The sequence below is a fragment of the Camelus dromedarius genome, chromosome 11 (assembly GCF_036321535.1).
Source record: "Camelus dromedarius isolate mCamDro1 chromosome 11, mCamDro1.pat, whole genome shotgun sequence".
Lineage (NCBI taxonomy): Eukaryota > Metazoa > Chordata > Mammalia > Artiodactyla > Camelidae > Camelus > Camelus dromedarius.
Genome location: NC_087446.1, coordinates 34,025,783 through 34,039,714, shown reverse-complemented (window position 1 = coordinate 34,039,714; position 13,932 = coordinate 34,025,783). Strand labels below are relative to the sequence as shown.

The following is a 13,932-nucleotide window of genomic DNA, read 5'->3' as shown; positions in this document are numbered from 1 at the left end:
TCACAGCCAGGTCTGTTCAAAGTAGATTGTAAATACCCTGCTTGCCTCTATTATGACCTCTATTACATACCATAGTCCATATGTTCATCATTATTTTCACTGAGAGATCTACACTGGTCAGAGCCACTTAGATACAAAAGATGGAGAGAGTTTAAGTAATCTTTCTTATTCAGGGACTAACCCTCCCATAGCCCATGCTTGCCTGCTTACAGATACCTAATGGGGATATTTGTTTTGGAGGGTCAGTTGGACTGTGGACCCCTCCTCTGTCACTTTGGGATTTGGGGTGAGGGGGTGGTGTTGGCAGAGAGGTAAGTAGGCTTATTCATTTATTTTTACTGGAAGTACTGGGCATTGAACCCAGGACCTCGTGAATGCTAGTCATGCACTCTACCACTGAACTGTACCCTCCCCTCTCTTTCTGTCACTTTGTTGGCCCCACTCATCCTGGGGGAAGTCACAGCCACTTTCTTATGGACACAGGAAGGTATGAGGTGACTCTCTCCCTTTTCATCAGAGAAGTAAAAAATTTTTTAAAGCTCCCCAGGGGGCAAATTCTGTCATATGTCCAACCATAGCTTCAAGGGAGGCTGAGAACATTTAGCTTGTCCAGCCTTCATAGTAGAAGATAGCAAGGGAGAGTGGGATCAGCCTCCCAACAGTGTCTGCCACAGCCTAGAAACAGAATCGACACATCCGTGGAGTATGGACGCTTGCACTGTGATAAGTATTACTCACTATCAAAGGTGTATCAATTTAGGCCCTATATCAAAGACTGTTCTGACTTTTATCTTTACCATCTGGCTTTTCTTTTTGATTCACGTGAAGGTGATATTTGGTTTGGAAACTTGACTCCCCTTTGAGACCATTTCCCATGGTTCTCCAACAGGTCATATTTTTTTCCCTAAATTTTTATTGTGGTAGAATATACATATGTTAAAATTTATAATCTTAATCATTTTTAGTTATTAAAAATATTGGCTATGTTCCCTGTGTTGTACAATATATCCTTGTAGCTTGTTTTATAAAATATAACAGTTTGTACTTCTTACTCCCCTACCCTATATTGCCCCCCGCCCTTCTCTCTCAATAGGTCATTTTTTTTTTTATTTAAGTATGGTCAGTTTACAGTGCTGTGTCAATTTCTGGTGTACAGCATAATGTTTCAGTCATACATACACATACATGTATTTGTTTTCATTTCTTTTTCACTATAGGTTAATACAGAATGTTGAATATAGTTCCCTGTGCTGTACAGAAGAAACTTCTTGTTTATCTTTTTTATATATAGTGGTTAGTATCTGCAAATCTTGAACTCCCAATTTATACCTTCCCACCCCCTTCTCCACCCCCTAGCCGTAAGATTGTTTTACTATGTCTTAGTCTGTTTCTATTTTGTAGATAAGTTCACTAGTGTCTTCTTTTTTCTATTTTTAGATTTCACTTATGAGTGATATCATATGGTATTTTTCTCTTTCTCAACAGGTCATATTTTATCACTTTTTCCTCAGATTTTGATGTTTCTGGGCTGTTGTTTCAATATTGGTTGTGGAACTCAACTTCTGTATCACCCAGTTTCTCCATCCATACTTCACACCATAGCCAGAGCACATTAAAAAATGTAAGACAGTTTATGTCGTATAATGTTTTCCACTGCATTTAGAATAAAGTCAAGTCCTTATCAGGGTCTGCAAGGCCTGGCATTATCTATGCCCTGTTTCCCCCTCCAAAATCCTCTTACTAGCCTTCAGTCACTAAATTCCAATCTTACTAGCCTTCTATCTGTTCCTGTTCGTAGAACATCCCTGGCTCTTTTCTTACTTCCATGCCTTTGCAACTTCTGTTCCTTCTGACTGGAATTCCCTTCTAATGGCTCTTGTCATGGTTGGGTTGCTCCTTCTCATCCTTCACATCTCAGTTTACATGCCACTTTCTGAAAGAGGCCTTCCTGACCAGTCTTTTTAACAAAGTTGTTCCTTGTAATTTTTTTTAACACAGCACTGTATTCATTTCCTTTATAGCAGTTTTTACTAGCTGTATGACCTTGGGCAAATTATTAGGTTCTCCCTGTCTTCAATTCTTCATTTGCAAACCTCTGGGGTTGTTTTGAACAATCAACAAGGCAAAGCACTTAATAGTGCTTGGCATATATAAAACTCAGCTAAATAATAATTACTTGTCTTATTTTTTATTTGATTACTCTCTATTTTCCCCACTGGACTGTAAACTCTAAAAGTAGAGGGATCTTGTTTATCCTTTTCTCAGTGTATCCCAGGACCTGGCTCAGTGCCTGGAGCATTGTAAGTGCTCACAAAATATCAGTTGAACAAATATATGCTGAATAAATGAATGAGTGGCAGGTCCTACCTCAGTGGTAGCTTTGATTCTGGACTGGACTCTGCCAGGTTGTTTCCAGCGTTTGGTGGCCTCCTTTCTAAGGCTGCCAGATTCAGCAAATAAAAATACACGATCCCAGTTAAATTGGAATTTCTATATTTTATCTGGCAACCCTACTTCCCACACTACCACCTTCACCCTTAATAAGCATCACTTTCTCTCTCTCCTTCCCTCCCTCCGTGCCTTTCTCTTCCTCTTTGCTCCTCTCCTTTTAAGTTTGTTTGGCTATTTCTGAGTATAGCTCTCAGTGTCAGGAGACCCCATCATCCTTAAATCTGTTGAGGTCTGATCCTTGAAGACACCACCTCTTTGATGGACTAATGAGTGCCCTTTATGACTAGCCTACGGTTCCCAGAGGGCTAAATTATCCACCTTCACCATTAGTCTCCTCAGGGGACTACAACTCACTCTCTTCTCTTTGAATTTAGAACATGTTAAGTTAGGGACATTAATGTCTTTAATTCATTCTCAGACATCTTCTACCTTATGATGTCCTTTTTAGACATCCTCCCTCCTGAATCATGGTTTTGAAAAAGACCTGTAGGAAGATTATGCAAACATGGCCCTGACCCTGAGAACTTCACTTTCCCAGTTGAGCAGCCAGATGATTTGCCAAGGCTCTGCAGCAGAGCAAACAAGTACCAACTCAAAGCCATGCTATTATTCCCCACCTCCCAGCACCTCCCTGGCTCATAACATGGCAGGTTACTTGGTATTTAGCTAGGAACACCCTGGGTTGCTTACATTAACATGCTTGGTTCTAGGTTACACTAAGATAGTTGGAAGGAGAACTAACCACTTGACCTTTCAGAAGATAAATAACATATCTGAAATGTATTGGCGGAACTATGGCGGCGGTCACTTTCAATGGTATGTAAGGCTGTGTGTGAAAATAGAGTCATGGGAGTTACTTCTTGGCAGTGGTATACGTCTGTTGAATGGAATCTCCATCCAGAGAAGGTCCCCTACTAAACATTTGGTTCTCTTTCCATAGTGAAGGAAGCATGAGCATCAGAGTCTGACTAAATAAAACACTGATCCCAGATCTGCCATATGCTAACTGTGTGAACCTGGCTAAATTGTTTCACAGCTCTGACACTCAGTTTCCTTGTGTATGAAATGAAGGTCCTGCCCCTTACTGTAGAAGATTGTTGTAAGATTTATAAATAAGAAGGGCAGAGTACCTGGTACATGGTGAATGCTTAATGGCTGGTAGCTATTATTAGTCATCTTAGGCACTTTTTCCTGCTTCCTTGTGTGTGGCTGTGCTGGTCATACCCAGGAGCAAATTTTGCTTCTCTCAAGAGAAGCCTGTCCTTTTGGAGTTCTCTATCACCAGTGAGAGATCATTTGCAAGAGGAGCCTGTTCTAAATACAAAGGTGCCATTTTCCTCTTCTGTTAAGAGCAGGGGGTCCAACCTAACCTAATCGCTGCTCACTTTTCTCTGGTAAGGCACTGGGAAATGTTTAGCATATTAGATAGAAGAACAAAACTCAGATACCTGCCAAGAGTATGTACAGCCTACCCAAGGAAAAAAAATTTTTTTTTAACTTCACAGCTTGAGATTGGAAAAGGACACAGGACAGCTGCTAACTGTTTTTCTTTCATCTCCGCTTTTGGCATGTTCTTCTAATAGCTCTCCTGTCACACTCAGTCTGCAGTGCAGTGGGAGCTAAAAGAGTAGGACTGAGGTGTCCCCACAACCCTATCCCACCCCCTGTTCAGATTCAGCTTCTGCGAAAGACCATTTAAAGAATTTAATATCTGCCCTACCCCTTTGGGAATGGTGTAACCCAGCTAGACACCACGCTTCAAAAGAGAGAGGCAAGTCAAAGCCTTGCAGATAGTTAGGGAACGTTTAGAATGGAAAAGCCCCCAGGTCCCTCCCAACCCTGATTCCATGATTCAGTGAGCAGAAAAGACTGGAGCAGAGAAGGGAAGAATAGATCAGATGGCTTTCCAAATTCCCTTCTATAGAGTGGGATTCATCATTGCTTAAACTCTATAAAGTCAAACATAAAATCCGTTGCACACTTGCTTTCAAATGTGAATTTCAAATGGCTCCAAAGTAAAATACAAATGGTTTAGGTCTAACCACATTTTTTGTTTACTAAACCTTTTCTCTCCCACACTAACCCCACCGGAAGCAATATCAGATGATAGTTATGAGAAAGGCTCCTATCACTTATGGAAGCAAGTTATATAAGTCCCTACCTAACAGGGTTGTGAGAATTAAATAAAGTAATATTCCTAAGGCATTTAGAGCAGTGCCTGGCACAGAATAAGGACTCAATGCGTGTGCAACTTACTTTGCGCTAACTTCCACCAGCTGCTATTAGTGTGAAAATAGAAGGAAGGCAATAGGTGTTTATATGCTTTATGTTTTCATATGTATGTATCAGAAAAAAGTAAGAACATACAAATAAGTTTCTTTTTTTTTGGTCACATCAGCTTTTCTTCTTTCTTGTGGAAACTGGGGATGAGCTAAAAATGAATAGTCTACCTCTCTTATAGCTATGAAATTTTTGACCAAAGACAGTCTTTTATAAATATACATAGTTCTAAAATCTACATGAACACATGTTGCAAATGAATTATAATTATAATTTATGATATCACCAAACCTTGCTCAATACTTTAAGAAATAAATAATTGATTGCTTAAATATCCTTCCCTTCTCTCTGTAGCTTGAAAACAGATGTTTCAAAGGGGGAAAAGGCTTGAAAAATAAAAAGGAAAAAATTGGTAGCATAAAACTTTCAGTCATGTTAACTGTTAGGTGCTAATCTTAAAAAATGAGTCTATTCAAATATATAACTTGCATATATCAGATGCTGTCTAAGTTACTGCTCAGCGATATGACATTTATTTGAATCATAATCCATGTGGTCTGAAGAATCTAAAAAACTTTCCTCATAAGCTAAAAACATGAAAATTTAGTTAAGCTGTGAACAAGAAATTCTATTGCAGTAGACAGAATATGTTCAAATGGAGGGCTAAGATAGATGTAAAAAATATACTACAAAAGTTTCTTCTACTACCATTTTATTAATGTGAGAGAGGGAATTAAAATTGGAAGAAGCACATCATCCATTATCTGATCACTTGTGTTTCTGTCTGATAAACTAAATAAAGCTTCGTTCCAACACTGATAGGGGATTATAAATTTCGTCTTTATTGCAACAGTTTTTATCATTTTCATGCAGCAAAGACATACATTGAGTTTACCTGTAAATTGATATTAAATTGACTTAAAGTCTTTATAGAAGCTAAGACATAGCATTGTTATTCCAAGAAAATCATATGTAGTTTTATGCCACTATGTCATTTGTGCTGTTAAAGATTATATTAAAAATACACTATTTTTTCCATGTGTGAGTTTGCAAGATCATGGTGTCATTCTATTACCCAAACATTCTGTTTTAAATATTTGAGGCCACACAAACTGTAAAGAAGGATCTAATTTAGTTAATTGTAGAGCAAAAGAAATTTTCTCCAATCAACAGTATCTTCTTGTTTTTTTTCAGTCTTGAACTGAAGAGAGAGAATAAATAACATCCAACTCAAGTTTGTATTAAAAAGAAACCAGTTCTCTATGGTCCTTAAATATGTTTCCTTAGCATTTTACATAATTTGCAATGTGAAGGAAAGGCTTTGAAACAAATATGACATTAAGGTTATGAAAATGAGAACTTTTTAAGTTGGAATTCTCAGAGGCAGAAGCGATCAGTAGAGATATTTTTGAGAAATGATTTCAATAAATAGCTTTTCTACTTTTAATGGATCATTAAAGTACAAAGCACTTCTTTTTATTCTATTTGGTCGTCTTATAAGTTTATCACAGCTGAGAAAATCCAATACGTAAGAATACATAAGCTATTCTCCCCATGGTCAGAGAACTTCAGCTTTCAGCTCTCATTGCATAGAATATTAGATTATTTTTCTTCATTCTATGATTAAAGAAAACAACAAAGACTCCCAGGATTAAACATTTCCTGTCAGTAAAAGAACAGCTGTTTCAAAAACACTGCCTTGGGCCTTTGATCTTTCTAGAAAGTCGTTGACTAAACAACTTAATCTACTGATGAGTATTCCTCAAATGTCTGCACCTCATGCCTGGTAGTGGGCTAAGAAAACAGTAAATAACTTCTCAATTGGACTTGTCATTTTGGTCACATAGATTTCTCACCCCATAATAAAGAAACACCAATGAAAGTAGAACCAGCTACTAATTTGTTTTAATGACTGAAAAATTAGAAAAGAATTTGCTAAAAATTCTAAATTTAATGTTCATGAACTTTGACTCAGAGGCACATCAATGATGTCCTGATGATGGTGCATGAGTGTGTTTGACTCCCTGTTCTGATTCCCTGTTGCATCCTCATTTTGGCCCCCTTCATGTGATTCTACTACAGTTTCAATGTCCTTAACTGTCTAGTAGAACATTCTCTGATGAGGTGAATGTTCTCTTTATGCATTGTCTAATATTTAACCACCAACCACATGTGGCCAATGAGTCCTTGAAATCAGGATTGAAAAGAATCAACTAGGAATGACAACTGAGAGGTCATTCTTAACATTTCATAGAGAAATTATGTGGCATTGATGGAGGTAAAAGCCTATTGGGGTGGGTTGAGGAGTAAGTGGGGGATGAAGAGGTGGAGACAGCATGTGTACTGGGCGGATGAGGAGGTAGAGAGTGCCATGCAGTAGGTGGTTAAGTAGAAGATGGCGATGTTGGAGCTTTTCTCCAAACACCATTGATCTGGCAGTCATGTGAAAAATTGATGGAGGAAGGAGGACTGTAGAGTTTATGTTCAGCTTTTATTGAGGAAAAAGGAATCTGAGATTTTCTGACATTTAGTGAAGGCAAGTGATAATATGAGAATAAACTTTAGCTCCCTAGGAAGAATAACAATGTTTATTGTCCTTGATGGCACAACTGTTACACAAATACATGTGAAATAGCTAGTTGCAAGATTTGAAACATCTGATTTTTCTCTGAAAAGCTGTAAGAACCCATGATACTACAAAAATGAAGTACTCTATAATTTCTCTTAATAAGAAATTTCATAAGTTCCTAATACTGAGATTGATTTGTCAATAGGAAAAAAACCCATGCATTCTTGCACTTCTCTATAATTACTTCTTGAAGCTATTTAGGTTACAAGTTCTGAAACACTAAAATGTAATTTCAAACTATACGGTCTATATTTATACAGAGTGAAACTAATCAAAAATTTGGACATGACTGAAATCACAGCATTTTAGAATTGAATGAGTGTTTGTTGAATGACTTCATTTAGTGGGTGAGGACCATGAAGCCCAGAAATAATATATGACTTAACCACATTTACCTAGACAAGACTCAGACCCAGGTCTTTAAGACTCCAAGCCTGGTGCTATCTTGAAAAAAGACTGGCTAGATGATGCACCAGGATATTTTTGGTATCCCTATACATTACAATAAGAGAGAAAATAGAAAATTTCTAACAGCATGCCTCACTGGGGACAGAGTATCCTTTTCTTTACATTTCCACAATTAGGATCATTTCCTCTTGGGCACATTCTCACCATTTGCATTGTGCTTCCTATAGTTTTCACTCATCTTTCAAACATGTTTGGTAGTTATCCTGTATGCTAGAAAATCTGACCCAAAGAGAGGTGTCTAACTTTCCTACAATTCTTCAAAATGTTTCCTCCCTTACGGAAGATAGAGAAGGCAGTATATTGGTGGTTTAGAGGAAGAACAATGGTCTTTAAGGATTTAATTCTTCAAATTATTTCAGTATTCTGACATTGAAGTCAAAAGTTTTCAGTATTTTACCTATAAATAGTAGCTAATTCAGACTGTAGCATTCTGGTGTGTTTTGTGTTTGTACAAAGAAACTAGGTTCTATATTTTGCATAAGCTGAAGTTGTGGGCTGGTAATTTAGCCCATGGAAAACCCTGGTAATGGTTTAATACATAGGTGGCCAAAGGTTCTTTGTTTTTCTGTTTTTGTTTTTAAGGGCCTTTTAACTCCTTTGGAAAACTCTTTAAAGAGTGAAAGTCAAACACAGAATGGTATCATATATCCAGCTCATGACACAATAGTCCATTTCTGAAAATAATAACACTTTCTCAAAATGAAGTCATTTATATTCTTAGCCATGCTCTATTGTGTGCCCTGAGTAATTTCTTGAGAGCAATGTTTCCTATGGCATATTGCCAAGACTGGCTTTATTTGTTTTTCATTAGGCTTTTTATTATCATGCTGCTATATACCTGGATCATTCTGCCTCCTCCGAGACAGCCAGGGTAGCTTAAGCACAGGAATGATGCTATGAGTAGGTGGAATGTTTTTGTCCAGTGAATGCCCATTTTAAATGCATAGCTGTGGTACCATTTTAGTGACTTTAATCTTTCTAAGAACGGTCAATTATCCACTTATAACATAGTCTGATATTAAATTGTTTACATTCATCTATTCTGTGCCTGTCCAGGGAAAGCCATTAGTCTTTGCACCACACTAGACTGGCCCTTCCTCCTTCACCATCTCAGAAAAGGCATTATGATCCACATCTATTGCCCAAGCCTGGAACTGATGTGTATTCTGCATTTCTCCATCATTCTGCACATTCAATCACCAAGTAAAACTTCTTGATAGTTTTTAAATCCACCCACTTCTTTCTGTCTCCCATGACCACTGCCTTAGTCTAAGCCCACGTCATCTCTAGAACAACTATTATAGCCCCCTAATGGTGTCCATGCTCCCATGATTGCCCTTTCCTGTTCATTCTCTTTTGCTTCAAATGTCCTTAGGTAGCCGTTGCTCTCCATAAATAGGTAGTCTGTAATTTCTATTCATGAGTGTTTTTGTTTTATACATTGATAAGGCAGAATTTGATTTGCCCATAAAAGCAGTGATCTGAGTTCTTGAATTTCTCTATAGACTCCTTAATTTAAAAGGAAGCTTTAGCTTGCAATATCCAAATGATGAAAATTTAGGGATGAAATAAGCAATTTATAAATTTCTGTGTTAGAATATGAATCCAAGTTAAAAAAAAATCATTGAAATCAGAGAATTTCAGGACTAGACTGATCCTTGGAGGAGATTATGTGGCTCAACTTCACCATATTATAGGTAAGAAAATGGAGACTCAGCCTCAGAAACCAAATTAATCTTTCTGAATTTGGGGTCTCATCATGTAATTCCTTTTCTTAAAATCCATCCATGGCTTCTCATTATGGTCAAGACAATGTTTAAATTCCTCAGTGTGGCACATCTGTATAGACTGGTCTCTCCTTTTGCTCCTCTCTCCAACTCATCCCAGAACTCGATGTTTCTAATCCTACCATCCTTCAGATATCTGATTAGACATCATCTCCTCCAAAAACATCTCCTCTACATTCCCAAGCATGTGTCACCGTCCTAGCACATTCACCGCATTCTAACTTCCTTTGAACAATCTGTTTCCATCACTGAACTGGAAGGAATAGACAGTTGAGGGCAGGGACCTGAATCTTATTCATTGTTCTATCCCCACATCTTGATCAGCGGTCTGGCATTCAATATTTAAAATTAATTATTAATTCTCTTTCAACTTGTCTAGTATACTGTAATTTTTCTGTCAGCTCTCCTTACAAAATCTATTTTCAGAGGAGAAAAACTAATTCATTCACATCAACGTAAAGGTCACTGATAGTTTTAAATGGCAACTCTTCCTAGAAACATATACATTTTTAGAAGAACAGACTTTTGAGTCACAGGAATGAATTCCCAATGCAGATAATCCAACCATAAATAGTAAACCATGAGAGTATTTGTGAGGGAAAGGAAGCTTTCCCAGAACCTTCAACTCAGTCACCTAGGTGACCTACCCTCACCTCATCCTCTCAGAAGAATTACTCCGTTTTTGTTAACAAAAATCAGATCACTTGTTGGTTATTTTTCTCTGTATCAAGCAAATAATTATTCACCCACAGTAAAAATGCCTGAGTTAATTTATAGCATATCTGGTTTTGTTTCAGGGAAGCAATGTTATGGAAGATCAGGATTTGTTAGAAATTGGAATCCTTAATTCTGGGCACAGACAAAGAATTCTACAGGCAATCCAGCTCCTTCCAAAGGTAAGCTATGCTTTATTACCCCAGCCCTATCCGTCCTGTTGGTTTTAAGTCCAGGTGTACAAGGGGTATTAGCATTTAGGACAACATGTCTATATATTGATGCAACTGCCCAAAGCAGGTCTTCCTAGTCCAGTTAAACATTCAGACTCATAAGCCTACTATGAGCCATAGAAGATTTATCAAGAAAGATGTAATACAAGAAATGCCACTGGCCAGCAGGGCAGCTTCAGAATTTCTCTTCGGTGGGATTCTTTATATCAGTACAAACATTAGTCCAGGCTCCCCCAGGTGAAAGATCAGGTACAAGAAGACAGGATCAATATTGAGTGGGTATAAGAATGTTCCTGGATTAGAAACCTCATGCCCTGTAAGAGGCAATATCTCTTGTAACAACTCCATAGCCCTAGCCTTCAGGGACAAGGGATCTGCCTAATCACGAGTCATCACTCAGGGAAGTCCAAAGTATCACATCCCTGTCAGGTATTTATAGTTCATGTGTAAATCTTCCTAGTCCAGATGCAATTTACCAACCAGGCATCATTTTAGCTGTAAGTAGTATGTTACCTAGCAACAGAGTTGACCTTCTAGTTCCAGATAAGGTTTCATAGGAGCCTAAAGCAGGAGGTAGGATCTGAGCACTGGTCTTCAAGAAATGTAGGATTTTAATTGGTGAGAAAAAGGAAAGGCATTTCAGGGATCAGCAGGAATCCTATAAATACAGATATGGTCCAGGCAACAAATTGCCAGAAGCATTAAGGGATCAGTGATGCTGTGTGATTTAAAATCCAATGGGATTTGCACGACAATGTGAATGTCCTTAATGCCACTTCAAGATAGTTTAAGGTGGTAAATTTTATGTTTTGTTATTTCACCACAATTTTAAAAAAAGAAAAAAAAACCAATGTGATTAAAACAATTGGAGTGTGGAGTCAGAGATAAAACAGAAGAAGTAGGTTGGGTCAGGTTGGTGTCAGGCTAAGGAATTTGAAATGTATTCTGTAAGCACTGGGGAATGGACATGACTAGACTGCTTTCAGGCAGTTAATTCTGGAGGCAGTGTAAGAGAGGAATTAGAAGGAGGGAATACTGAAGTTGGGACATCCAGCTGGGAAAAGATTCAGGGGGCAGGGTTGGAGGCAGGTTAGCAGATGGACAGTCATGGAGGCGTCTAGATACATGAATTTATCATACTTTTGTATTCTCCTGTGCTCCTTTCCTCTCTGAGGAGGTTATAATTTCCCCTTCTTGAAATGCGAAAGATAAATATTAACCACTGTTTCTAAGGAAGTGACATGATGAAGTTTGCCTGCTGACAATGAACTGAGTTTCTACTGATAGAAACTTAGCACTTTTGCAAATTCAAGGAAAGTTGAGCATACAGAGGAGTTTAATCATACAATTTTCTATACTAAAAGGAAAAGAATAAAGCATCCTTAGAACTATATATGGAAGTAATTCTTATTGACATATTGTTCACCTCACTACTTTTGTATTCTTACTTAAAATATTACTTCCTCAGCAAGTTTCCTCCTCACTCTCAGCAAGGATTTCTGCACTGCCATCTCCCCAGCACCTACCACACTGTCCAGCCCCTGGTAGGCACTCAGTGAATCAATGAATGCCTCCCCACTTGTCACAAATCTGCCCATCATTAAAGTTCAACTCAAATGGTTCTATATCACTTTCTTTGTGAAACTTCCCCTGAAGTGGATCCACTTCTCACCACCTTAGTAATTATTACCCTAGTCCAGACCAACCACCTCTAATCAGACTAGCATAACAGATCCTAACCTGTCGTCTTTAGGTTAGACCACTTGAGTCAATTTCTCATTAGTATTCTTGCCTGGATGATGCATGGATGCCTAATCTCTGTCCTAGTTACCTTTCTTACCACTTTACAATTGGATTTCCACACAGCATTGAGCAAGAAACGTAAATCAGGTCATGCCACACCCTGCTTAAAGTCTCCAGTTGGTTCCCTTTATTTCTTAGAATAGAATCTTTACCATGGCATCTGAAAGTCCATGGAATCTGACCCCTTCCCACCAATATGACCTCATCTCTCACTTTCCCTTTCTCCCACACTCTAGTCATGTGGCTTTCTTCTTTGTTCTAGAACATGCCAAACTCTTTTTTGCCTCAAAGCCTTTCCATATTGGTCTATCTGCCAGGAAAGCCTTTTCCTTCAGATCTTCAAATGCTTGTTCCTTACACCAAGTCTCTACTCAGCAGTTACCTCCTCACGGAGGGACTCTGTGCCCTCAGAGTCACACCTCTCGCCACTATCACTGTCCTTCATATTGTCCTGCTTTAGTTTTCTTCATAGCGCTTGTGGCTCCCTGAAGTTATATTATTTGTCTGTTTGTTCTTTTCCTTATTTTTCATCTCACATCCAGGTCAATGAAATAAGGGACCTTGGCTATATTTTTCCCTTCTATATATCCAGTCCCTGGAATAGTGCCTAGCACATCATAGGTGGTCAAAAAATAATTTGTGGAATGAAAGAATACTGTGCTCTGTCTTTCCTCTGAGATTTGATGGCCCTATGCTTGTTCTGTCTGAAGGTACCAATGATATTCTACTACTTCTATGTTATAAGCATCCTGAGGGCAGAGACAATTTCACATCCATCCTTGAACTTCCCACCATGTGTAGCTCAATACATGCACATTAAAAGGATGAAAGAATGAGTGACTGAATGAATGAACATTTTTTTACATGTTGTTCAAATATAAATTTTTTAAATCAATGAGTATCTCAATTTTTTAGCTATATCTATAATCCTATACATGCCATTTTGAGAAACAAAAGAATCTGAACCCAGAATTATTTGGAAAATAAATGAAGTGTTTATTTTTAAGGCAGAATCTCATTCCCTTTTGAGAAAACAATATAATAGAAATAATACAAAATGAAGCTGCTATCAAGAGGCTGATGCTGAACTGCTTACTATGCACCCAAATGAGTAGAGAATATATAAAAACATCCAAGCACGTGTTCAGCAGCACAAACAACGTGTTATAATGCTACAAATTGATGCTTTGCCTTCTTAGGTAATGAGCCCAATCTTTAGATGGTTAATAGTGTAATTTCACTGCCAACACATTCATTTGCATTCACTCTAACTTAGCACTGCCAGAAAATGGACAAAATGTCTCTTCATTTTGTTTGTACAGTTTTGGTACTCAGAATATTTCGTCTTCAAATGTTCATCTGTCATGAAAAATATTCCATGATTGCTACCTGAGATCCTTTAATTAACATATTGTGTTTTGGAATTGGTGAGATTGTTCCTAAACAAGGAAAAGATGGTTTACTAAGTGCAATCTTGATCTGTTAGCACAGTTCAAAGCATGTTTTTCATGCTTTATTTGTATTTGTTGTTTCAAATTTGAAAGACAAAAGTTTATTCCTTTGGTAA

General features: G+C 37.9%; 1 protein-coding gene across 9 annotated transcripts in view; it reads left to right on the top strand.

Moving 5' to 3' along the window:
* ANKS1B (ankyrin repeat and sterile alpha motif domain containing 1B) overlaps positions 1-13,932 on the top strand; it is an 857,966-nt gene that overhangs the window by 552,987 nt on the left and 291,047 nt on the right. For all 9 annotated transcript variants that reach the window (XM_010989991.3, XM_010989990.3, XM_031462969.2 and 6 more), the window contains one exon: positions 10,413-10,511. In XM_010989991.3, coding sequence (XP_010988293.3) covers positions 10,413-10,511 — 99 coding nt within the window. The remainder of the gene's footprint in view (positions 1-10,412; positions 10,512-13,932) is intronic.